Raw genomic sequence first — 26,829 nt, 5'->3', positions numbered from 1 at the left:
AAAGATGAAAACCCTTTCTTTGTGTATCACTCAAAGCACGATGAACAAAACATGAAATATTTGTGTTTCTTATGAAAACCCACCTCTTTAGGATTTGCTTCAACACTGTAATCTCTTAAGGCTTCTGTGTTGTCTTTTCTGCTGTTGGATATCTCTAATAAATACAAAAAAGAAAAAAGTTATTTATTTATTTCAATACTTATTTGAAGGGTCTGCATGGCAGCAGGAAGGACACTTTATAAATCAGACAGTGTCCTCACAGCAACTATCAGGTAAACTCCATGATTTCCATTTGCAGAATGTACGTAAATGGGTCGTGGAAGGATGAGGGCTGCTGGACTCTACACATTGACTTCAGAGCCAGTTTTCCTCCAGCTCATGGGGCAACACAGTGGGAAGATGTGTCCAAGGAAAACAAGTAGGTATTATTTCATACCCATCAGATTAGCAAGCATATACCAGTCTGGTAATATCAAACACAGGAGAAGGCATGGAGTTACAATTGGTACACCACATGGGGACAGTTTGGCACATTCGGTAAAGCTGAGGAGGTGCCAGCCAACCCAGCAATTCCATACCTAAGTTTCAGGTATATCACGATGCACTGGGAGACAGGTACAAGATCATGCACCACAGAACTCTTTGGGAAAAGTTGCAAAAAACCCAAATGTCCACCAACAAAAGCCAAAAAGAATCATGGTGGTATATTCACACAATTCACACAATACTAAACAGTAACTGAAATAAAGTAACTAGGAACTCTGGGAAACTAATAAAGGGTAGCAGAAGGGGAGGCGGGCAGGGGGATGGAGTAACTGGGTGACGGGCACTGAGGAGGGCACTTGATGGGATGAGCACTGGGAGTTATATGTTGGCAAATCAAACTTCAATAAAAAAAAAAAGGAAAGAAAAGAAAGTAACTATGGTCATACACATCAATATGACAAAATTTCAGAGCATAACTCTGAATGAAAAAATAAGGTAGAGATACTTTTGCTAATGTGATACCCTTTCCTTAAACATGCAACATCAGGCTACATATTTTTATAGAAATATATATAGCAATTGCAGAATAGTGGCTCCCTTTGGAGTAGAAGAGAGATTAAGACTGAGGAGGCATATGTGATTTCAACTCTATCTGTAACATTTTTCTTAAAAAGCAAATCTACTAAATTTTTAAAGATATGACAAAAACTAGGTGATGAATACGTGTTTATAATTACTACTGCTTTACTTTGGCTTGAAATATGGGATAATATATTATTATAAAAAGACCTCTTTCCCCACTCTTGGCATAAGGTAACAATGTAGGAATCAACAGCATTCTATGTTCTGTTTGAGAGAATTATCCCTCTGGAGATGGTGGCCTCCACAGGTTTCAGGGAATGAAGCCTGACCCCCAGAAGAAGAGCCACACAAACGTGACACCCCTTGATCTACCGAACTAAGACTGCCTGTCAGAAGTAAACACAAGTATTTAGAGGAGAACTTCTAAAGCACAAATCTCAGGCAACTATACCTTTTGTATTCAATTGGATTAAGTCCACTGTGAGGTTACTGGCAAAGTTCTAGTAGCTATTTTATGACAAAGCCCCACTTATAAGCTACAGGGCCTGGAACAAGGCACTGGACCTCTCTCCAAGCCTTGGTTTCCCCAGCTAGAGAAGTAATGCTGTTAATACCCACCAAATGATATGAATTAGTAAGAGAAAATTTGTGAAGTAATTAGCACAAGATCTGGCATATAGAAGGCACTCAACAAATGGGAGATATAATTCATATCAACATTAATACTATGAAATTCATTAACTTACCTTCTTTGTTGGAAGATTTGCTATGAATTTCTTCATTTGCTCTTGAGCCTGAATTTTTTACCTAAATATACCAGAGAAAAGGTTATTTATGGATATTCTCACCAAAGACCTAAAGGCAGAAAAAACAAATAAGGAGGAGAACTGATATAACCTGTTTGTTGGAATGTAGAAATGGACTGGAATATATGCTTTTTAAAATTTCACCCAAAGCTCAAGAGCACAGAACATCTTCCTTTTGAAGAAGTTTTGGTTTAGCAAATCATCATCCTGTGTTTTATTCTCCTCGTATTTAAAAGGGTTATGGCAAAAGTATAAGAACTAAAAATAATTTTTTTTTCCTGAATTCTATGGATTCTCTTCCCACCCAATGATCCCTCATGATTTTTTTTTTCTTTACTTAAAAATGCTAAAGGATCCTCTGTCATCATCATCTGTCTTCGGCAAATCTTGTCAATTGTACTTTTATTTTTTTAACTGAGGGAAGCACCTTAGAATACCCTACAACATTCTAAATCCTAGCTACAGAATTTCATGCATATTTGGGAAGGCTAGTGATACTCTCAGAATGGGGAAAGTTAGATGCTAGGGGCCCTCTGGGAAATAAAGTACGGTGGAACACTGGCTCTACGTTTGGAATCCTTTTAGAGGGTAAATCTGAATGAAACCAAGAGTGCTTTGCTCTTTCTTCTTACTCAGCTGACTGCGTAGGAGTTTCTAGCTATAAAACAGGATATTTCAAAGAGGTGAGGATAGCCCTCTGATGTCTGGCAGTGAGTGCATAGAGCACCCAGGAGTTCTCTCAGGGCACTGGAAATAATGTCTCTTTGCAGTTTGCAAGCATTTTACAAAATGTTCTCTCCTGGTAAGATATCAGGTTCTCTGTGCATTAAGAAAGACATAGGGATCCCTGGGTGGCGCAGCTATCATAAATAAATAAAAATTAAAAAAAAAAAACAAAAAACAAAGAAAGACATAAAATTTCTTTCAAGCACAAGAGATTAGGATAGCCACAGCTGGGAAAGAATATGTATCCCTGGCAATTACAGTTTAGTATCTTCAGAAAAGCTTTCCAGAGACACTAAATGAACTTTAGTTTTCAAAATAAAATGTTTTGTTTATAGTACCAGGATTATTTCAGGAGTTGCAAAACAATTATAAAATTCATTACAATAATGAAAATTAGAAAGTTCACAATTCATTGAAGGATTTCATTAGTAAATCCCAGGTGAGTTTCCTAGTCTGAGGTATGTGGGCCTTCTGTTTCCTTCAATGTTTTAAGACATTGGCCTAAGGAGCCAGTAGAATGCAGTGCTGTTGAATTCAGAGTGACTCCTTTTCTCTGGGGAAGACAACTAAATTCTAAGACATCAGTGGATATAGTGAAAAGTTGGCCTGAACATCTCAGTTGTTATGTTGCACTCCAGGGGAGAGCACACCACAAATAGCCTCCTATCTCCTAAAGGATGCACAGACAACCCAACCCCTCTGCTAGATGCCCACTTTCCATTCACTCTCAAAATACCAAGGCCCACAATAAACCCCAAAGCATTACAGTGACTTACATTAAGTGATTCATTCCCCAAGAAAGGCTCCCTCTGTAGCTCAGCTGTTCAAAAATAAAAATGAGAAATTAAGGAAACTGAATAGTTTCTGAACCATAGAGAAACAAATTTAGAATTTTTTATGGTAAACCAGGACTATGTCGCTAACTGGTCCACCTGCCTTGTAAACTATAAAATTCTGACCTATTATTTTCTATAATCTGTGCCTGCCATTATGCCAGAATAACAACAGAAATGAATGTTGCCTGCATTTTTATAATGATGGCAGTGGTCCATTAAATCCCTGCACCTATGTTGGTAATGTGAAGCTCAGAAGAAAGGTAGACCTTTGCTGTAACTGTTCAGCTGCAAAGTGACACTAGTTCATCTAAAAATAATGCCATCAAGTGAAAAGTTAGGTTCTATCCCTTCAAACAGCAATGGTCTATTTATATTCTCTGGAAACTTGAAGTACAAGGTCTACTGTTTCTACTCAACAGTGACAGAACGCACATTTTTCTTTTAAACAACTTCCTTTTACGTAAGTAGATCTCTTATTGAATCGTACCTAAACACAGTGAAGTCATCTGGAATATACTGCGGGAACAAAGGACTTCAGAATCCAGAAATGTTATCTTCTTGACAATTAACAAAGGGGATGTTAATTATTTGTACTTTTTTTCTTTGTAGAGATTTTATTTATTTGAGAAAGAGAAAGCATGAGCTGGGGGAGGGGTAGAAGGAGAAGCAGACTCTCCACTGAACGGCAAGCTTGACTTGGGACTCCTGGGATCACGACCTGAGCTGAAGGCAGACACTTAACTGACTGGGCCACCTAGGCGCCCAATTATTTGTACTTTAACACATATAAACAAGTTTTAACTAAACCATCGAAGTTTTGGATATATTAGTCATCGTTAACGTTTTAATATGTCTGCATGAATGGCTTCTCAGGCCTTGGGGTGGTCCTCCAGGACTGCTTGATACTTCTGTTTATAAGGCTCTTGAGATCACATGCTTTGAAGGTCACCTCTTCAGATGGTCCTGCCTTAGAAAAGTGCCTGCCCTGATCACTCCAGATAGTCCTAGGTGAGGGTTTATATACGCTACTCCTTACACACTGCCCTTCCCTTTGCCTTCTCTACCTAATGCACACTTACTCATCCTTTGATATTTGGCTCCAACTTAGGAGGAGTGATGAGTACTTATGAAAATTCAAAACTTACATATTCTTTGACCCTTCAATTCTCTTTCAAGGAAATACTTGGGGAAACACATAACACATATCAAAGTTCACTGCAGCTTTATTTATAATAGTATATACTATAAAAACTGGAGACCACTAAAGATCTAACAAATGGGAAAACACATTACAAATTACTTTCAGCTGTTAAATTAAGGCAATCTGTATACATTAACACTGAGAGAGATTGGTTCAGCTTAAACCCAGGCCCTCCTCAAGGCCTTCCCCAGCAAAGCTGACCCCACCAGACATGGATGTATCTTTTTTTTAAGACTGTATTTATTTATTCATGAGAGACATAGATAGATATATAGATAGATAGATAGACAGATAGATAGATAGATAGATAAAGAGAGAGAGAGAGAGGCAGAGACACAGGCAGAGGGAGAAGCAGGCTCCCTGCAGGGAGCCCGACGTGGGACTCGATCCCAGGTCTCCAGGATCACGCCCCTGGCCGAAGGCAGCGCTAAACCGCTAGGCTACCCGGCTGCCCTGGATGTATCTTTATTACAGAGAGAAACTCCCGGGTAGTTTGCTTCTGCAAACTCCCTGAACGCAGACAGGATGTGCATTCTTTACCTCAATTTCCTTAGCACTCACAAGTACCTTGCTTACCAATCTTTATTGGGGGAATAATTTAAAGAACCAAGTCATCACATAGTAAACATAGAATTTCTTTCCTAGCACCCTACCCAAGAGCTTAGAATGTGGCCTGGGGCACAATGTGTTTCCAGGGACATCAACTCTACTCTCACCCCAAGAATAAAGCATTTGATTTACTTTAAATCAATCAGCAAGTTACATTCATCTGATTACAGTAATTAGTTTAGGGTGGACAAAGGTACCTAAGCTGAATCAGAGTAAGTCTCAGGATTTCAGCCAGGAATGACAGGACAAAGGTATTTCTCTAGAGGCTTACAAAGGAGAAAGCAATTACCTCTGCTGGGGACTGAGGGAAAGGGGAGAAACCGGGTCTTTGCAAGATGGTTTTTTGGGGATATCATCATGTTCTCGGATGATGCTCTGCCTGAACTTTGCAATTTTGTGAATACTATGGACTGGATGTTTGAGACCCCCCTCAAATCCATATATTGAAACCCAAAAGGGACACCTGGGTGGCTCAGTGGTTGACTACCTGCCTTTTGCTAAAGTCCTGATCCTGGGGTCCAGGATTGAGTCCTACATCAGGCTCCTTGTGGGGAGCCTGCTTCACCCTCTTCCTGTGTCTCTGCTTCTCTCTCTCTCTCATGAATAAATAAATAAAATATTAAAAAAAAAAGAAAAAAAAAAAGAAACCCTAAATCCCCAATCTGATAGTATTTAGAGGTGGAGCCCTTAAGAGGTTTAAATGTTATGAGGGTGGAACATTGCGCTGGGATTAGTGTCCTTATGGAAATAAGAGAGATTTCTTTCTCTGCATTCATACATGCAAAAACATAACCAAAAAGATAGAGTCCTTACCAAGAACCCACCCATGCTGGCACCCTGAACTTGGATCTCCAGCCTCCAGCGGGGTCAATTTGGTGCTTAAGCACTCAGTCTTTGGAATTCTGTTCTAACAGCCTGAACTGCCTAAAACAGTGAACTAATACATTTTCTATAAACATTTGTAGAGTTTTCTGCAACTTGCAACTAAAATCACCCTGACTGCTCTATGAGGCTTACATGGACATTTCAGCATTGAGGGGAGTAAAAAAAGAACTGGCATAAATTTGGTCACATGCTCTAAAGTTCCTATTGCTCTTTTCCCTAGTTAATGTGCAGATCAGAAGAGATGATACAATAATGACTAGAATACAGACCAGAAATAATTGTCCATTGTCACAATTCTCATTTATATTTCCCTAACCTAGTGGTTCTCAAAGTGTGGTCCAAAGACCCCTGGGACTCCTGAAATCTTCCATCAAGGGAGATTGCAATTTTCCAGAGGCAATGTGATGTTCCTGAATTATCTGAAAAGGCTATTAAAATCCAACCATGTAAGCGTGATGCTGAATTTTCTTCATATACTTCAACCAAGATAACAACATGCTAACTACAGAAACAGCCATGAGTACCAGCTGCTTTCTATTAAACTAGACTTAAAGAGATTTGTAAAAATGCAAAACAATGTCAATTTTCTTACTACATTTTGTCATTGGGGAAAATTTGTTATTTTTCATGAAAAAATTATTTATGTTAACCTACAGTGAACAATGAATTCAGTTATATTGAATGAATACATACCTTACAACCCTCTCAGTTTCACTTTCTTATTTAGTAAATGTCAACAGGTAAAATCCACATAACAAAAGTTCTCCATAAAGACTCCTAACTCTGGGAAATGAACTAGGGGTGGTGGAAGGGGAGGAGGGCGGGGGTGGGGGTGGGGGTGAATGGGTGATGGGCACTGAGGGAGGCACTTGACGGGATGAGCACTGGGTGTTATTCTGTATGTTGGCAAATTGAACACCAATAAAAAATAAATTTATTATTAAAAAAAAAACCAAAAAACAAAAAACCAAAAGTTCTCTGGGATCCTCAATTTTTACTTTTTTTTTTTTTTTTAGATTTTATTTATTTATTCATGAGAGACACAGAAAGAGAGGCAGAGACATAGGCAGAGGGAAAAGCAGGCTCCATGCAGGGAGCCTGATTGGGACTTGATTCTGGAACTCTAGGATCATGCCCTGAGCTAAAGGCAGATGCTTATCTGCTGAGCCATCCAAGCATCCCTGGGATCCTCAAAAAAGAGTGTAAAGTGGTTCTGAGACCAAAGTGTTTGGGAGCTGCTGCCTTAATCCTTCCTGATCCTGAGGCTCTCTCCTACAAAACACGAAGTGGATCCTGAAGATAGTGCACAGAGACTGGCAGCCATGTCAGCGATCACTGGGGCCCAGCCAGAGTGCTAGGGCCAGCAGGCAGAGGTCTGAGGGTGCATGGGCTGCAGGCTAGCTTTTGGAAAGGAGATGCGACAGCACATGGAGATACATTTTGGGGAAAGAGCAAGAGTTTGCTCCAAAGTAGCTTGCTTTCTTTGTCATACGTATCTGGAGATAAGAGATAGAAACAATTATCTTACATAAAATTGACAACTGATGAGAAAAAGTGTATGCTGAGAATGAAACAGAATTCTCTCCAACCTATTTTAAAAGTGAGAGGCAAATTCATATAGCCTGTCAGTGTTTTGTTATGAATCAGCTATTGATTTTATTTTTTTTAAAGATTTACTTATTAAAAAAAATAATAAAAAAATAAAGATTTACTTATTTATTTGAGATCAAGCAAGTGTGAGCATGGGTGGGGGGCGGGGAGAGAAGCAGACTCCCTACTGAGTAGGGAACCTGATGTGGGGCTCGATCCCAAGATCATGACCTGAGTCGAAAGCAGACATTTAACCAACTGAGCCACCCAGGTGCCCCTCAGCTATTGATTTTAAGCTGTAACCAAAGGTAAAACCACAGGCTGAGAAAACAATGTGAACAACCATTGAAAGGAGCTTACCTACTCCACTTGGCTTTCTCCCACATGGACTTTCTGGTGCTGCTAGAATTTCAGGTCTTTTCTCTTCCTCTGATGATACAGATGTCTAAAAAGTCCAAAGCACCATAAAAGATTAAGTTAACTGAGGTTTTTACAACAAGAAGGCAAGACTAACCTCAACTTAATTAAAACATCTAGCATCTTGTAACAACATGAAAGACTACTTTCAAGTCTGTGCAAAATTGAAAATGAGTACCTGCCAACCTTCAGAAACAAACAAAAAAAACCCAAATCAATCTAATCTCATAGTTCACTCATCAATGGTTTTCCCACTGCTTTAAAAGTAAATCTCCAACTTAGTATGAGACTCCTGCTGATCACATTCCCTCCCTAGTTAGGTCTGCATTTCTCCACAGCACATCTTGCATCACTGCAGTGCCCATAGCTCACAATGGACCCTCCTGTTTCATGTGCAGAACACATTTTTTGCCTGCATGGCTCTTTTGTTTCTTTTTCCTCTGGTAAACTTCTACTTTACATGTAAAACCCCACTCAAATGTCCTTGCAAGCCCTCCCATCTGTGTACCCATTGTTCCTGCTGGTAAGTTGAGTCTCCTCTGCACTGTACATAGACCTCATGTTTACTGCTACCTTGTCTCTCATATATTTAGAAGGTGCCATGAAATCAGGCTGCAAATGGGATATAGAGATTCAAGTTATATTTTGGAAATGGAACATGTTAAGAACTGGCAATGGATTAAATGTGGGGAGACAGGAAGAGACTGAGGGTGACTTCTGGTGTTTGGTTTGAGTAAATGGAACTATGACAGCACTATTTACTGAAATTATTGAGGTTCTTAGCTTCCCAGCCACAGGATATGATAACAACAATGTGTAAGTGTTTTAAGTGCAATGGGAACAGGAGCCGTGCAATGCTTAAGGATACACATGTCTGAGTGCAGTACATGGTACTCACACCATCTATGGCTCAGTGTAACTGAACCATCAGCCATACCTCAGTTTTCAAGGTGCCTTTCAGTGCCTGTCCTCCCAAAACATTCAATGGAGACTCTTCAACACCTAATGAAATTCAGACCATTAAACCAATTTAAGAATTAGCTTACAAAAATACATGCTGAATCAAAAGGTAACAGAATATTATTTAGCATGCCCTGACCTCTTCCCCTGTTGTTTTATTTTGCTGTCAGTAGGTAACAATAAAAGGAATACCGATGAAAAATCTTGGATGAAACACAAGGGTCATTTGCTCATTTTGCAGGGTGTGTGTGTGAAATTGTTTCTTACTATTAAGATAGTTGCCCAGAAAGAATAACAAAAGATTATTTCTGGAGACATATTTCCAAATATTTTTCTACATGTTCTGCATCAAGTTTGGCCCTAAAAGAAAATATTCTGGGCTGCTGAGATATATTCTCAACAAAGAAAATGTTTATAAACAGACTCACTTTGCTTGCTTCACCCTGACACAGCAAAGTTGATCAAGTGAGGAAGCTATGAGGCAGACAAAATAAAACGGCATTTTCCCTGGTGGAGACTCAATCTTATCCCTGCTGCAGTCCTTTCTCTCTCCCTTGTCTGTGACCATGGCTTCCAGTTCTTTCACCCGCCCATGCAGAAGCCTCCAGAGAAAATCCTTCCTTTTTCTACAGGCTGCAGGCTTTTCCTTGCTAAAATCTCTTGTTTTTGCTCCTTCAGGGAAACAAAGGTGAGGAGGAAGGAGTAACAGGCTGTAGTCAATGGTTAAGTCATAAAAATCTGCAGCGCATTCAATTTGCTCAAGCTAAACTCAATGGAAAATTTTCAAGTTCCTTATTTCAACCCTTGGAACACTTAACACCCCTTTTAAGTCCCTATAACGAACAGGACTCAATCTATTGGCCTCAGCTTCCTGAGGCTGTATTTGATGACATCCAAGGTCTGGTGCAGTTTAAAAGTCGAGGACACTCCAATTTGTACAACCAGAGTAGAAGAGTCAACATCCCTGACCTCTCAAATCCAGCCCATGACATCCCCTTGAATTCTCACATCATCTAAGCACTTGCCACCAGAGTCACTGCCTACTTAAAAAACAAGGCTGGATTCACAGCTGCCCCCCATTTTGAAGTTATCTTTGCATCCCCAGAACCTAGCACAGAAGTGTCCCAAGTTGGATGGCACAGTGTGCCAGTGACTGAGGCCAAAGTTTACCCCTTTGAAAGTTAACAAGTATTTCTAGCAAGATCGACACTCTCTGAAATGTCAGGAGGGAACATGTTTCCTTTCACTTTCAAATTCCAAACCAGAATTCATTTTACCTGAACTAAACACTCAGGAAATAATGTGCTCCCCTGATCACAAGTAGCCAGCCAGATGGACTGAAATGACACATACTACCAGTTTAGAGGACATTAGATGAGGGCTGGATTGGTGTGTTTTTGCTCTATTATCCCCATTTCATACAACAGAAAACTGAGGCTCAGAGGTACTTTTTCCTAAAGGGCCTCAAGTACTATGCAAGTTATTTAAACTCTCGGAATCTATTTCCTCATTTGTAAAATGAGGATGATAAAAATACTCATTTCACAGGGCTGCAGTAAGCTAGTATTTATTTTGACAAGAAGCCTGAGGGTCAGAGGTTTAGTAACTTGCAGTAGTCATGCAGATGGCACATGGCTGGCTGACTTCCTGTCCTCTAGCTTCCTGCCTCTGCTCTCCCGGCACACGGGAAATGGGTCTAAGGTTTTCAGCTTTTAAATCCAAATTTCTAAGCTCAACCTTTCCATTAGAAGTTATTTTGTGACATTCTGGAAGCAAAACCATCTTTCGGAAGACTGTCTTAAATGTACTCTACATGCAATTATCTTTGTAAAATGCTAAAATGTACTATTAAAAGATTCTCACCTAGGTCATGAAAATTTTCTTCAGGTGGAACAATGACCTTGAGGTCTCCTTCCTGCTGGGATGATTTCCTCATGCCATTACCATCTCCTGCTTTCTCACTGGACCCTTGAACCAGCCGTTTGCCATCATAGGCAGCTGGAAGGACTGGCACCTGGGAAGGGCCAATTTCTGATTCTCGGCCATTAATACATTCAGTGGTGGTCTTCACGGGGGCTGAGGGCCAGGACTGCTCAGGGGAGGGCAGCTCCCCTGCGGAGTCTCTGGCAGGTGGCACATCATCGGCTTTCTTAGCACCGAGACTTACTGCTGGCAAACAGGAGGTCCTAAGGGAAGGGTCCTCAGCTCTCGGCCCCGCCATTTGCTCTGGTCCCATTGGATCCTCAGGTGAGTCTGCTCCCCTCTTCAAGCCCCTCCCTGCCCAACAGGTGCTATGCCCTGCAGGAGTTGCTTCCTGGCTGCCCTGCTCTCCCTGAACAGAGCTCAGCCACACACTCCTGTCTGCAGCATTTCCGAGGCACGAACTGTTCTGACTCTGTCCCTTCCCTGCCAGCGGCACCTCATGGGGCCCATCCTTGCTGCACCCCTCTCCCAGTGCTCCCGTAGCACCTGGTTGGCCACCCACAGCAGACTGCACGTTGACAGCCAGCCTGTGGTGCCCCTCCTCAGGACCCATGGCTCTGTTCCCTGCCAGCGGCCCAGGGGGCAGATGGCTGTTCTCAGCCATCAGGCTGGGACTTGGGGCTTCGCTCTTGTTCATCCTGGTGGCTGACGTGTCCTCTTTCCCAACCAGGTTGCTTGCGGTCTGCGGGCCCTCCTCATGCCTGTCGAGGCCAGCGGGCGCCAGCATGCACTCGGCTGTGCTGGTGGAGATGATGGCAGCATCACTCAAGTCCTCCATCCTTGCTGCGGTGGGTGGCTCATCATCCTGCGGGGCAGCGCCCATCATGACTGCCTCGCGGCCTTCAGAGGTGCTCGTGGAAATCATGGTGGTGTCACTGATCTCCTCCACTCGTGTGACCGAGGGCTGGACTTCCTCCCGAGGGGCAGCGCTGGACACAGGGCCCTCACAGTCTTCTCCCGAGCTGGTGGAGATGATGGCACTCCCGTCTTTCTCTTCCAGGATGGTAGCAGGTCGCGCCTTTTCACTTTCTGCAAGGACACCAGAAATAGAGGCCTCGCACTCCTCTGCTATGCTGGTGGAAATGAGTGCACACTCATCTTTTTCCTCCTTGCTGGTTGAGGCAAGAGGGCTTTCAACTTCTGCGGGTGCGCTGGGCATGGGCCCCTCAAAGTCATCAGTGCTCGCCAGGCTGGGGCCTGGAGTGCTTTCTTCGGCAGCAGCCACTGGCGGCTGACTGTCCACACATGTGATGGTTGTGGCGCTGGAAATGGGCACTTCGAACTCTTCCCCTATGCTTGTGGAAATCATGGCACACTCATCTTTCTCTTCATTTCTCATCGCAGGGAGTTGGCTTCCATCTCCTGATACCGCACTAGGCATGGGGACCTCAAATTCCTCCATGTTTATTCCGGTGCCTTCCATACTTTCTCCAGTTCGAAGGGCGCTTGAATGACCTTCTTCCATGCCTGTAACTGTGCTTAACTGAGTGGTGTAGTCATTTGTGGTGCTGGTGGAAATCATCAAGCCTTTGCCTGGACTTTTGGCCCCAGCTACACAAGTTTGGTTGGTAACACTATCACTGGCTGTAGTGGCCATAAGGCCATCGCATTCTTCATGGTCCACAGAAGTGATGATACCTTCGTCTTCTTTTCCACTGGGTGATGTGTGACCAGCTTCCCGTTCTGGGACTGCCCCTGATGCAAGTACCTCATAACTGCCTCCCACCAAGCCAGTTGAAATAGTGGTATCCTCAACTTTTTCTTTTCTGTTGAGCAGACTGTCACTCTGACCTGAAGCAGCACTAGTCATGGGACCCTCGCAACCCTCGGGAATCGGTGCCACTTCACCCTTCCCTGAAGCTGCACTGGTCACACTACTTTCTACAATCCCTTTTGCACTGGAGCAGATCTCTACATGTTTCATGCCCTTCTCTGCACCACTCATGCTGTCAACCTTGCTCTCATTGGCATTGGTGATGGCAGGTCCGGCATCAGCTCCCATGCACCCTGCTGCAGTACCAATCTGACTGTCACCTTCTTCAGCACTTCCACAAATCGATACACCTTCGCTTTCCTCCTCTGTCCCAGTGCAAGTGGATGCATGACCAATTTCATTTCCTCTTCCAGTACTGGTCACCACCCCTTCGCCTTCCTCATCCTCCTCTTTTGCACCTGTGCTAGTTACGATTCCTTCATCATCACATGGCCCAGAGGCAACCGATGGCACATTAGTGGCTTCTTTGGCTACTGTGCTGTCCATTGCACTCTCTCCACTGTCTTCTGATTCAGAACTTAGAGCAAAGCCCTCACTGCCCTCTTCTGAACCTGTGCAGCTCGCCGGCCCCTCTCCATCTTCTTCTGTTATTCCTGTGCTGGTGACGGCACTTTCGCCTTCTGCCCCATCATTCACAGAAGCATCTCCTTCCTGGGGGGCACTGGTTCCTGGTGGCGTGTCGTTACTGACCAGGGCCACACGCTCCTCTTGTTGCTCGGCGCCTGTTACAGAGCACATAACAGAGGTAGCACTTCTCCTTTCTGCTCCGGTGCATGTCACAGTCCCCTCAGTCTCTTTTTTGGGGTCCATTCTTGTCAGATTTCTCTGGAATCCATCCACCTCTTCACTGCTTAAGGAGCCCTCCCTTATTTCTGTCCCGGCACTTGTCACTGCACCATCACTTTCAACTTCACTAATAATAAAGGCAACAGTTCCTTCAGCCATTTCCGAGTCTCTACGTGAAGAACCATCACACTTTTCTTCAGAGCCAGCACTAGTGACAGCATCATCTTTCTCTTCTGTCACACCACTGTTGACATTGTCTTCAACCGTAATTGTGTGAGCAGCCACAGGCTCCACTGCCCTTTCTTCAGATTCAACCATGGCACACTCTCCACTCTCTCCTTCCTTGGTGCTTGTGAGGAAAGTTTCACTTTCAGCAAATCCTTCTGTGACAATACCTCCACCTTCTTCAGCTGCAGCAAAGACAGTGCATTCACTGGCTTCTGCCCCAGCATGGAGAGGATTGTTTCTAGAACATGCACCTGTTATGAAGCCTTCATCTGCCTCAATGCTGGTGCAGGGCACAGCTACCTCACCCTCTCCTGTTTCTGAGGAAGTGGTTGTGGCGTCCCCTGCCTTTACTGTGTGTAAGGGAACACCTTCATCCTTTCCTGCAGTACTAGTGGCAAGAGAAGTCTTCTCTGCTCTGCCAGACCCAGCTGCCCCATTGGCAGTCTTTTCATTCCTCTGCTGTAACACGGAGAAAGCAGCGTTACTTCCAGCACTGGTGTCAACCTCATTGTTTTCAGTCCTTCTTTCAACTGCAACTGATGTGTCTTCTGTATCACCTGGGCCACTACTACATTTATGCTGTACAGTCTCAGCATCTTGTTCTGTACTCATGCCTACTGCAGGGTCAATAGTGATGCTATGCTTTTTGCCATTTTCTAGTACAGCTCTCACTGTCTGCTTTGAACTGGGCTCTGTGTTAAAGTCACTTTCTCTCCTGGTCATGTCCATCAAGCTGCCTGCCTTGTTAGCATTCTCATTATCCATATTCACATCTGTTAGCTTGCTGTCAATGTTTACTTTTCCTTGTCTAGTGTGCAGCACAGTGGGCTGGTCACCTTCTGGAATGTGTCTTCTGTTATCCATGTTTGCTTTTGTTGGCGTATCTACTGTGGAAACTACCCCACTTTCCTTGCTGTCATGTGTCCGAGGGACTTCTGGTTCTCTAACAGTCGCACTTTGGTTAGGAATATCAGAGTGCTCCATGAGTGAGGTGCTGGCTGTGCTGCCTTCTAAAACAGTCGTTTTTTCAATCAAAGGATTTACATCTGCATCACGAGATTGTTTCTGAGGCATAACAGTTACTGAACTTAAGGATGGTGAAGGATCTAAATTTGGGGAATGTTCATGATCAGCATGTCCTTGAGCAACATGTTCTTCAGTGGGTCCGGTTGTGTTTTTCAGATTCTTTTGTGTCCTATCATTTTCTGATGGGGCTCGACACAATGGTCTATGACTAGTTTCAGAGTCTGTGTTTGTTTCATAAGTTCCCTGTTGAATGGGTTCTTTCTCCCCAGGATTCAGTTTGGACACAGTACTTTGGATATGCACTTTCTTAGTCAGGGTGCCCTTATGGTCAGCGTGTTTTTCTGAATTACTAACAACTCCTGTCCCACGTCCTGATTTACAGGCTACAACTGCTGTTTTTGAATCTACTGTGGAAGTTCTTAATTCATCATTTAGAACCATGATAGTGGTTTTATGTTTCATAATATTTTCAGAGTCAGGGTCTTGCTGCGAATTATTATTATTGCTGTCTTGGGTTTTAGATACTTCAAATACATTTTCAACAGCTGGCTCAGAATCAATTTCCATTGGCTCTTGTTCAGGCATTAATGTGACATCACTGGTCTTTTTGGGTTTCTGAACAGAGGAAATATTGGGAGCACTCAAAGAGTTTGCTGATTTTTCTTCTCCTTTGGTCATTTCTTGGGACAAGCTTCCTCTTCGGTTTTCACATAACCTTCTACTTAATTTCCTTTCCATAAGTGAACTATTCCCTCTGCCCTTTTCATGGTTACTGTCAACTTCTTTACCATCCTTGTCATCTGATTTTTCTTCCTTCTTTTTCACTTCCTTGCTACCATGCTTGAAGCTTCTGCTTTTGTGCCCATCTGATAACTTCCTCTCGGGTCTGGAGGAGCCTGAATCTTTATCAGCCTTATATTTCTCCTTTGCTAATGCTAACTTGGTTCTGTGATTAGAATCCTTCTGTGCACCATGTGAAGTAGAGGCACTATCCGATACAGCTTCAACACTACTTTCCTCAGGTTTGTCTTCAACTTTAGACTTTCGCTGTTTATCTGGGTCATTCTCCTCTGTATTCTTCTCTTTATCTGGTTTTGGAGTGGCTGTCTGTTTTGTGACAGTTTCTTGTGATTCCATTTCAACTACTTTTAACTGTTTACCTTGACTTTTTGGCTTTTGGTTAGACCTTAACGTAAGTTTCTCCTCTAGTAAGCTCTTTGTTTTTCGCTTTTCCTTGTGAACAACCTCTTCTGGTTTTGAATTACTATCTAAATTAGTTGAGTCTGTATCACACTTATCCTCTGAGTAACTTTCACTTCTTCTCTGTAATGTGATTCCATGTTGCTTTGAACTCAGAGAATCTTTCTGAATTTTAGAATCACTTGATCTTCTTGATTTGTGCTCTGCCTTAGTTTTTTCGGCTGATATGTGCCGCTCTTTTTTGTTGTTTTCTTTACGAACATTCTCATCTGTTTTTATAATATATTCAGAAACCGGCTTTCCATCTTTGCCTAAGATGGATAATTTCCTTTCATTCTTATGTTTACTTTTTCGTTCAGTTTTATCATCTGAAGAAAGTTTGGTTTGTTGACTTTGCTTTTGAATATTTTCATCCACTTTTAAACTTTTCTCGGAAGAGTGAAGCTCAGACTCATCACTTGTTTTGTGCAGACAGTCACCTTTATATTTATGTTTTGCAAATAATTTGTCTTCTGACAGAGTCTTCTCTTTTTCAGGCTTCTCCTTAGAGGATTTCGCCTCTTTCTTAGGTAGGCTCTTCATATGTGGGGTTTCAGAATCATCTTTTTTTAGATGCTTTTCATTTTTAAGTGTGCTTTTCTGTTTCTGGGGCTCTTCTGTGCCAATTTCTGACCGTTCCACTTGCCTTTTCCCATCTCTTGTATCAGGCTCTTCTTGGGTCCCTTCCACCACAACAGGGGTAGATGTGCGTCTTTTATGTTCTCTTTCTATTTTGGACTCATTTTTGTTTTCATCAGCTGGATGCAAAGACTCTGAAAGTCTCCGGGCAGGTTTACTTGGTTCACTTTTGGCATGAACATGCTTCAGATCCTTTGAAGAAGATACCTTTTCCTTTTCACAATGCTGTAAAAAAACACAAGTTAAAATATGAGCAATACTAAAGTCAATTTTTATTTTCAAACTTAATATTTAGATACAGTGGATATGCTGAATGCTACCATGTGTCACATGTCACTTAATCTTAGCCAGCAACCTGTGGTAGGTACTGGTGATCTCATTTTATGCACCAGGAAACTGAAGCTCAGCGTGACTCCATAACCTGATAACCAGACAAGTTTACAGGATTTCATTTTCAGTTGAAGACTCTTCCCACTACATCATAGATGTTTGTGCAGAGACTAGTTATTTCTCCTTAGACTTATCCATCACCTGGGAGGACTTTAATTCCAAATTGTTAAAGCTCATTAATACCCAGTAAGTACTAATAAATATAAGCTGCATGAATGATAATTGATGTTCTTTTTAGACCTAAAGCATAATACCTGATGATGAAGACAATTTAAAAATTTCACTGAAATAAAGGTTTCCTAAATTTTAATTTAGGAGCATGAATTATTTATGGAAACCTCATGAATCCAGGCTGCTTGTAGGACATTCAATACACACAATAACACAATAACTCACTGTAAGTAACTGTATCACATATAAAGCATGCTATGTTTATGTATCCAAAGGAAGACACTGATGAACTAGTGCATCTGACCCTTCCTTCCTGCCCCGCAGTATGGCACTGAGGAGATTATTAATATTAACAAGTGAATGCTGACTAAATACACTCACTGACTACATCCTGTAATTATGCTTATTCAAATAATGTGCTGAAGGTCTCAGAAAGATCTGTGTCTTTGGGTCAGTTTATCATTGCACCTTCCTTACAATGCAACACAAAGATTAACGCAATTCTACTAACTCAGAGTAGGACACAGCAAAATATTAAAAAATACATTAAAATTAAACTCATCAAAGAAAAAAATTAGGATTTTATCAACCTAATTTTATAGTGAGTTCCAACCAATTAATGTGAATAAAATTTTATGAGATAATTTTTCAAAGAAATTTATTACAAAATGAAGTTAAATATTTTAAAACATGCCATTAAAAACATCAGGACATATTTATAAATATGCCCCTAATTTCTGAATAAAGAAATCAAGATTTATTGGCTATGAACAAATAATTACTAAATTATTAGTTTTCCCTTGGTAATGTTAGCATAGTTTGGGTATGGGGGTGCCTGGCTGGCTCATTTGGAAGAACATGAAACTCTTGATCTCTCAGGGTCATGGGTTCAAGCCCCAGGATGGATGTGGAGCCTACTTAAAAAATGTTTGGCTTCAGAATTATAAATATGGCAGAGTAAATAAAGATTTAAATCCAGTGAAAGCAAAAGTTTATCCCAAGAAAATAATCCAAATGAGATAAAGAAATTAACTCACTGAATATATTTTTACTATTTAAATTGATCAGAACTTGGAAGTAATCTAAGTGGTCAACTCTAAGGAAATGCTTAAATGATGGTATGTCTATTCAATAGAATACTATACAATCGTTAAATATAGGATTAGAAGCTTAGAAGGTAACATTGAGTAAGAGGGAATGTTAAAATCCTTTTGCAAGATTACATCTACTCTAAAAAATTATGTACATTTGTGGAAGAGAATGAAATGCAAGAGAATGAAATGGATGGTCTGCTATGGCATAGGGATTTCAGCCTCCCTCCGCTTTCTTTACCATTATCACTACTAGCAACTTTGTTATTGTCAATATAAGAAATGGGCGGGGGGGGGGGGGTTGGGGGGGGTAAGGGAAAGGAAAGTAGAAAAAAGTAGGTATTACCTGGATAAAAGAGCACGGGAATCAACTGGCCAAAATGAGGAATTCAGGCCATAACAGGACGGCGATTCAAGAATGATGAGGGTGAGGGATTTTTAAATTTAACTTGGAAAAGACCAAACTTAGCTCTGAGTTTTCCTTCAAGGGATTGAGTGGCCTGTATCTAACAAAAGAACATTTAAAATGGGTTTTATTAAGACACACCTCACTTGTCTTGAGAGTTTCTTTGGAATCTTCTTCAGATTGCAGTTTCTTTTTAGAATTCTCTTCAACATTCCTAAGTGGGAGGAAAAAGTCATATATTTGAATCAAATATAAGAATTTCTTAGGAAGATTAAAAAAAAAGTTAGTTTTCTTTCCTTTATTATAAACACTTAATCCATAAATGAAGACTCGTTACATTTCAATTTAACTCCTATCTTAGTCAACAGAAGCAAACACAATTCTCAAAGTGACACAGACTAACTTACTTTTGGTGCTAAAGCAAAGGATACTTGAAAAAAAATTCCTGATTTGTTGCTTAAAGATGAATATTTTATGGGCTATAGATTTTGAAAGTCTTACCATGTTTTGAGTAAACAGGAAAGTCATATTTATTCAGATCAACAGGAATAAGTTACAGTAAGAAAACCGAGAGCAGACTTCTCTGAGTTCTGTCAACTACTGATTCAGCTACCCTGAAGTCTGTGACAAATGTACATAATTGCATCCTGATTATTGCCTATGGCTCCCAGCATGTCAGAGCTATTTTCAGTCTCTTCAGCTTTCTAAGTTTTATGGAATTCACTCTGAGAATGCAATGATAAGTAAGAATTTGGTTCAGCCCTCTGGTTTATGGGGGGGAAGCATAAGGTACTGTTGAAGAGAATGCCCAAAAGCCTGGAAGATGGAAGCAGTCATTGTAAATAAGAGGTTATTGAATGTCCACAGTGGGGATATTTCCTGAGTGTTCTAGAGGGTCTAGAAACTCACTGAAATTCTAGAAAAAACTGTGTCTATGGATGTGCGTTTTTCCAGGGAGAATCCAAAGCTGCTGTCAGATTATGAAAAAGCCCTGGGGATCTCCCCCCAAAAAGACAGTAAGATACACTACTTTGAACTATAGATACTAACACAATGAATTATGATATGAAAAGTGAGACTCCACAGTTTTCATAAACATGCAATGATACACACATTCACAGTATGGCTCTTTATTGTCACTGCCAATGCTCTCTTCTGAAAGCATGCCAGGGAATGTGACAATGGGAATGCTGCCAGATAAAATATGTACCTTGAATCTTTCTTTCTTTTTTTGCTTAAGGCTACCTTTTTCTCTAAAACTTTCCGTTCTTTAAGGACTTCTTTAATTCTTGGGGTTTTAGGCTCCAAACTCTTTGTTGATGATTCTTCTAAGTCCACACTATTTTTGCCTAGGAAAGAAGGAATCAATAAACTGAATTTCAGAACGGAGTTTATAAACAGTGTAGTATTTCGTTTTCATTAAGATTTTCTAATCACTGCAAAAATGCTTTATGGCTTTAGTACTCTGAAGTTATGGTGGAATAAAATAGAATTTTAGATGGAGGAGTCTTACCTTTATTTCAAATGCACATGTATGTGTGTATGGTTTTATATACTATAGAGGATCAGTGCCCAGAGGAAGTTCAGTTTTGTTCAATTCTAGACAAATGTCTGTCACTTTAGTTAACATAAAGCATAGATTAATTCTACTAACATCACCAGCAAGGCTTGATTACTCACAGGTTAACAATTCATTTTCCAATGATGATTCAATTCCACAATCATTGGGAAATAAATAAGTTGTATAAGCTGGTACCTGACAGAATGTTTAGACACAGAAATAGAATTTAAAAAGTGATCCAACACATCAGATTAAATAGGAAATCTCCCATACCTAAAGAAAATACACATTTCTTCATACAGCAGCTTTTTTGAGATGGAATTTAGATCATTTTATAATCTCATAAGTAATATGAATATATAAAAAACAATGAAGTATATAAGATATTTTAAAATATTAAAGTTAACATGTCCTATACCTTGACTCTTAGCTTTCGAAGACTTTGTTTTTTCAGCTTTCTGCTTTCGTTTTTCTTCAAGTTTCTCTCTATTAATTTGCCTTCTTAAAAGCCTTTCTTCTTTTTCTTTAGCCTAAAACCACAAAATATTCACAATTATCCTAACCAACCATCAGGAAAAAGCAAAAACAACTGAAAAAAAATGTTTGCCCTTCAAATGTTCTTACAAAATAATAAGCTTTGTAAAGGTGCATATTCATTACACAATTTGAAAACTACCAGAAGAGTAACAGACAGATATGATGCCAAAGGCATTATTTTGGGAAATGGTGGTTTAATAAACCAGTTAGTTTAATTAGAAGGAGAGCTGTGAGGTGCACCTGGGTGGCTCAGTCAGTTAAGCATCTGACTCTTGATTTCAGCTTAGGTCATCATCTCAGGTTTGTAAGACTAGGTCCCATGTGGGGCTCTACACTGTGCATGGAGTCTGCTTAAGATTCTGTCTCTCTGCCTCCCTCTGCCCTCTGCCCCACTGCTCTCACTCTCAAAAAAACAACAACAACAAAAAACCACAATAAACAAAATCCTATTGCATTAAAAAAAAAGATAGTTGTTAAAATATATATGAACATCAAGTATACATAGGCGAATCTCTGTTAACCTTTAAATTATTCTTCAAGGAGAAAGTTGAAAAGTTGAAGCAAAGCGCCAGGTAAAGGACTAGTTAGTAGGTACAACAAATACAACTTGCTAGTTATGCTCTCAGGACCCAGGTTTTGAACATGGGATTTTCTGCTTTCCTATTTAAAAAAAAAAAAAAAAAAAAACCAAGAATCCAGTCATTCTCGGTTACTCCCACCATCCTTTCTCTGCTCAGAACTCAAAGTCTCAAAGTGCCCAAAACCCTAAGTACAGGCATTAACTCCTGATGAAGTAAGTTTCTCAAAAGATAAGCCACTGGGCAGCCCAGGTGGCTCAGCGGTTTGGCGCTGCCTTTGGCCCAGGGTGTGATCCTGGAGACCTGAGATCGAGTCCCATGTTGGGCTCCCTGCATGGAGCGCCTGCTTCTCCCTCCGCCTGTGTCTCTGCCTCTCTCTCTCTCTGTGTCTCTCATGAATAAATAAATACGTCTTAAAAAAAAAAAAGAGATAAGCCACTATCAGCATTTCTACTTCCTTCAAATAATTTTTCTAATATTTTCTCATTCTAAGATGTCCAATTCCTATTTTAATGTTTCTAAAACTGTGAATCATCTTAAAACTGATATACACATATGATGAAGCAACAATTTTTTTTCTCAAAGAAGGTATAATAATCCAAGGACACATCTTGTAACTAGAAATTATGTAGACTGCACTTCCCATCTGTTGATGGCTGCACATCCTCTGTACGGCTCAATCCACATTGGATTCAAACATGTCCATCCTGTGAAGCATTCATTACTAGTTTTTCACTATTGATCATAATGACACGAACACCCATGTCCCATGTTTATGTCTGTTCTGCCTCATTAAACGCCAGGTTCTGAAGGCAGAACTGATGTGCCACGGTTCGTTGCGCTGCCCAGTGCCTTGTACACAGACTAGTTTTCAAACCTTATTAAATAGGTTAAAATAGCAAGAGATCAAGTCTGACTTACAATTGACTGGCGCCTTTGTTCTACAGTAAGCTCATCGTCAGAATCACTGTAATACTTTGAGTAAAGATATGGTTTGTGAACATAAGCATGCCGTACACTTTTTGCTTTTCCTTCACTGGGATCACTGGTTTGAGTTTTTGTTTTGTTCTGCTTGTTCTTCTCTTCATCTGGAAGAAAGCCAATAGAAAAAGGAGTGCTTCTATGAAATGCCAATAAAATCAATACTATGCTTGATCAACATCAAGCAGCAAAAACAATACCAATGTAGTTAAAGTGTATTTGTAGGTCCAATGGGAAATATCAGTATGCAAAAAATCAGAAATAAACATTTTTGAAGGCTGTAATCCATATCTTACTTTATTTTTTTACAATTAGCTTCTCACACATAAAGAAAGCAAAGAAAAAGAAAAATTGTATCTCTTGTCATTTATGGTTCCTAAGCAAACAGTTAATTCTCATTTGTATGCCAGTGGACTTGGTATGAATATTCTATCATTATAAGACTGAACAGATTTACTCTAAGCCACACTTTATTTTTTTTAATTCAAGATTTTAATGACCACCTAAAAGTCTCTCATTTATGCAAGAAGCAAGAGTTAATAACTGGCCCTCCACCAAGTATATACTAAAACCCTTCTGCTTTGGGGTGCCTGGGTAGGCAGACGGTTAAGTACCTGACTTCAGCTCAGGTCCTGATTTCAGGGTCCTGGGACTGAGCCCTGTGTTGGGCTCCACACTCAGCAGGAAGCCTACTTCTCTCTCTCCCTCTGCCCCTCTCCCTCTGCTTATTCTCAAATAAATAAATAAATAAATAAAATCTTAAAAATAAAATTCCTCTACCTTAGGAAGGTACGTTGCCCCATTATATAACAAGTAGAAAATTTGTAAGCAAGGTTTTTATTTCCTACCACTTAGTACTCTTAAAATAATCATCTTACTTTTTTAAAGATTTTACTTATTTAACAGAGACGAGAGAGAGAGAGAGAGAGAGAGAGAGAGAGAGAACAAACAGGTGGAGCAGCAGGCAGGGGGAGAGGGAGAAGCAGGCTTCCCACTGAACAGGGAGCCTGATGTGGGACTCGATCCCAGGACCTTTGGATCATGACCTGAGCCGAAGGCAGACGCTTAACCTACTGAGCCACCCAAGTGCCCCACCTTCTTACTTTTTGGATATCACACATGTAAAACCCTAGTCCTGTACAGGGAAAAATTTGAGAAGCCCCACAAAAGCACCTAGAATGAGAATTTTAATCAGGCTTCAGAAAGTAGGGTGCTCACAGGATGAATGGTATTCATCCTACATAGGGCCTACAGAACTGACCTCACAAGGAGATATGAAAAACAGTGAATGCTGATGTTGCTTTTTGGGCTGGTCATTTTGTTTTTGGGGATATTAAGAATGTAAAACAGGAGAGACTGAAAAATATATCCATGGAATTAAAAGCATCCACTTTTTCTCCTCTAGGATTTTCTCTCGAGGTGTTCTCTCCAAAAGCCAATGGCAAATTTACAAGATGCTATTTATAAGTAATTGAAATATTTGATTTTTAAAAAAGGTCATAAGCAGAACTTAATTATGGGATACAGAGGAGCACAAAGTGTTGGTTAGAAGCCCAGTCTCAGGTTTGAAATTGGCACTGGAGCTCAAAAGCTGTGTGACCCTAGACAGGATCCCTTCTCTTAATGACTATTTCCTCACTTGGACCTACTTCTCAGGGCTACTGTGAGGATTACAGAACCTAGTACACAGAGCAGTGTGATAACTTAATACAATGCCTGGATCACAGTGCGCTTAATATGGGCTAGCTGAAAAACAAACCATGAAGTATGGTTTTGCCCTGGGACAAGACAAAACTATGTTCTAGCTTCTTGGGTGGAATCAATTTCGAAGTCTCTGGAATGTCATGTCGACAGGAGGATCTGTTTGCCTGGGGGTTTACAGTCAAGTTAACTCATCTAACAGTATGATCTGGGTTGGGAGATTTGGGACAGGGGGTGTCAGCTTGATCTTTGGAGGCGTTGGGGACTGAGATCAGACACCGTGTCTACTTGATAGAGCTCCAGCAAAAACTTTGGACACTGGGGCTTATGCGAGCTTCCCTGGTTGGCAATTAGTCATATATATTGTCTGATATCAATGCCAGGAAAAGTAATGCTCTCCATGACTCCACTGGAAAAGGACAACTGGAAGCTCCATGTCTAGAACTTTCCTGGACTCCAGCCTATGTGCCTGTTACCTTGGCTAATTTTAATGTGTGTACCTCAGCTGTAATAAACCATAATCACAAATTTTAAAGCCGATTTCAGTGAGTTCTGTGAGTCCTTCTAGGAAATTATCAAACCTAAGTGTAGGCTTGAAGACCCCACATTTGTAACTGGTGTCAGAAGTAAGAACAATCTTGTGGACTATGCTCCTTCAACATCACCCATATGAACCCAGATACATACACTCACACATACAGCATCTTAATATACACTGTCTCATCTACATCTTCTAATAAACCTGGGGAATGGAGTTAAAAGATGGAGAACCAAGGCTTATTGAGTAACTTACCAAGCTTGCTCAGACAGACAACCTCGGAGCTGGGACTCAGAAACAAATCTTCCAACTACAAAGTCCCATGCTCTTGCCACTATACCACACTGTCTTTCACGATATAGCCATCTGAATATACAAATAATGCTCGACGGGAAGCTTCACAGAGGCATTATTAAGTAAAATGCTTTACCATCTGATGTAATCTCTCCTTCTTCCATGCTATCAGACATTACAACTTCCTCCTCAGTGTCTTCTTCAAAAGATGAGAGGTCACTGGTATGGACAGAGCTAACTGTGATGTCTGTAAGTCCATCCACATCAGAATCTATCAAAGAGCAATCTTCAAGAAGGAAATAAAACATGAAGATAAATCATGTTGTTACAAGAACATATTCAGCACCCAATTCCTAAATTACATTTATAATTTTCTGCATTAAGTACATGTCAAAGACCTTCAACTTTAAAAATAAAAATTGCTCAAAAAATGGAAAGAAATAAAGTCTCTCATCATTTATAACGAGTATCAAGGTAGAGCTGTTTTGGGGGAAAAAAAAGGCAAACTAGTATTCTATAAAAATAACTAATTTATGATGTAAATGACATACACAACAGCAAATGTTAAGAAAGTGAAATATTTACTAATATTTTAAAGATTAGGATGTACAACTAATGAGTTAAATTGCCTGAAATAATGTGTGCATAAATTGCAGGTTAAATAAGGTTTAGAGCTTCTCTATTGATTTACTTTGTGAGTTGGTACACTGACATAGAATATACAAATGTTTATTTTTTATTCTTTAGCAAAGGGGATATGAGTTTTTAGGCTTTTGAAACACAAGTATCAAATAAATTTATTAAAATTTGAAAGATAATTTGACACCCCCACCCGGATAATTTTTGATCTGTAAACAGTTGTAGATTTTTGCAAGTTTTTATATACCTTCTTTTGTCCCTTCAATGGTTTTAGCTTTATTACTGTTCTTTTCTGAAGGGAGTTTTGAACACTCTACTTCTTTTTCCTTTACTTGCTTTTCCTCTTTCACTTTTTGTAATTCCTCACTCCTTTTTGAGTGATCAAATTTCTTTTCAGTCTTTTCCTTCTTTTCTTTCTTTCTTTCTCCTTTGTCATTGCTCTCTGGCTTCTTTTCACCTTTGTCTGTTGATTTGTTTTTTTGGTCACTGCTTTCCTGTTGAACCTCCTTAATTAACTGAATTGAACTATTGCTCTCTTTTGTATGATTTTTAATTTCTTCAACTGGACAAGGGAGATCAGTAAATTCTTCAGACTTAGGGGCTGTTTCCTGTCCTTCCCCTGCAGAGTCGGATGCAGATTTTTCTTTTTCGGCCATGTCCTCTGAAGTTCTCTCTTTTTCAGTACTAGTGTCCATGCTTGGCTGAGAAGGGAGTTTTTTGGATACTCTCTCGCTGGTCTTGGCATTTGATGTTTCTGTCGAAGCCCTGGCTGCACTAGCTTCTTGGTTAAGAGAAGTTATGGTTTCCAAGATTGACATGGCATCATTGGCTACATTAGCACTGGGTCCAGGAGTTGGGATACCTTTGAGGAAAAGACAAATATTAGAAAAAATTTATGCAAGGGCAACTTGATAGCTGTTGATTGAATGGCCGACTCTTGATTCTGGCTCAGGTCATGATCTCAGGGTCCTGGGACAGAGCCCCACATTGGGCTCCATACTTGGTGGGGAGTCTGCTTGAGAATTCTCTCCCTCTCTCTCTTTCCCTCCCTGGGATCATGCATGCGTTCTCTAAAATAAATAAATAAATATTTAAAGTAAAAAAAGAAAAAATATATGCAGAAGGCAAGCCACTGAATTAATGCTATAAGCCACTATCATCTTTATAAG

General features: G+C 40.5%; 1 protein-coding gene across 4 annotated transcripts in view; it reads right to left on the bottom strand.

Moving 5' to 3' along the window:
* The window catches only part of BOD1L1 (biorientation of chromosomes in cell division 1 like 1), a 55,009-nt gene that overhangs the window by 17,940 nt on the left and 10,240 nt on the right, over positions 1-26,829 (bottom strand). For all 4 annotated transcript variants that reach the window (XR_005357231.1, XM_038533370.1, XM_038533371.1 and 1 more), the window contains exons 4-15: positions 25,908-26,522; positions 25,158-25,307; positions 22,429-22,595; positions 20,811-20,922; positions 20,042-20,180; positions 18,973-19,045; positions 10,962-16,998; positions 9,076-9,140; positions 8,082-8,166; positions 3,377-3,420; positions 1,815-1,875; positions 84-154 (exon numbers count right to left, since the gene is read on the bottom strand). Coding sequence is in view for 3 of the 4 variants with exons in the window: in XM_038533370.1 (XP_038389298.1) it covers positions 84-154; positions 1,815-1,875; positions 3,377-3,420; positions 8,082-8,166; positions 9,076-9,140; positions 10,962-16,998; positions 18,973-19,045; positions 20,042-20,180; positions 20,811-20,922; positions 22,429-22,595; positions 25,158-25,307; positions 25,908-26,522 (7,619 nt within the window). In the remaining variant the exon portion in view is untranslated. The remainder of the gene's footprint in view (positions 1-83; positions 155-1,814; positions 1,876-3,376; positions 3,421-8,081; positions 8,167-9,075; positions 9,141-10,961; positions 16,999-18,972; positions 19,046-20,041; positions 20,181-20,810; positions 20,923-22,428; positions 22,596-25,157; positions 25,308-25,907; positions 26,523-26,829) is intronic.

Source organism: Canis lupus, chromosome 3 (genome assembly GCF_011100685.1).
Source record: "Canis lupus familiaris isolate Mischka breed German Shepherd chromosome 3, alternate assembly UU_Cfam_GSD_1.0, whole genome shotgun sequence".
NCBI classification, from domain to species: Eukaryota; Metazoa; Chordata; class Mammalia; order Carnivora; family Canidae; genus Canis; species Canis lupus.
This window is presented reverse-complemented; position numbering and strand designations above follow the sequence as displayed.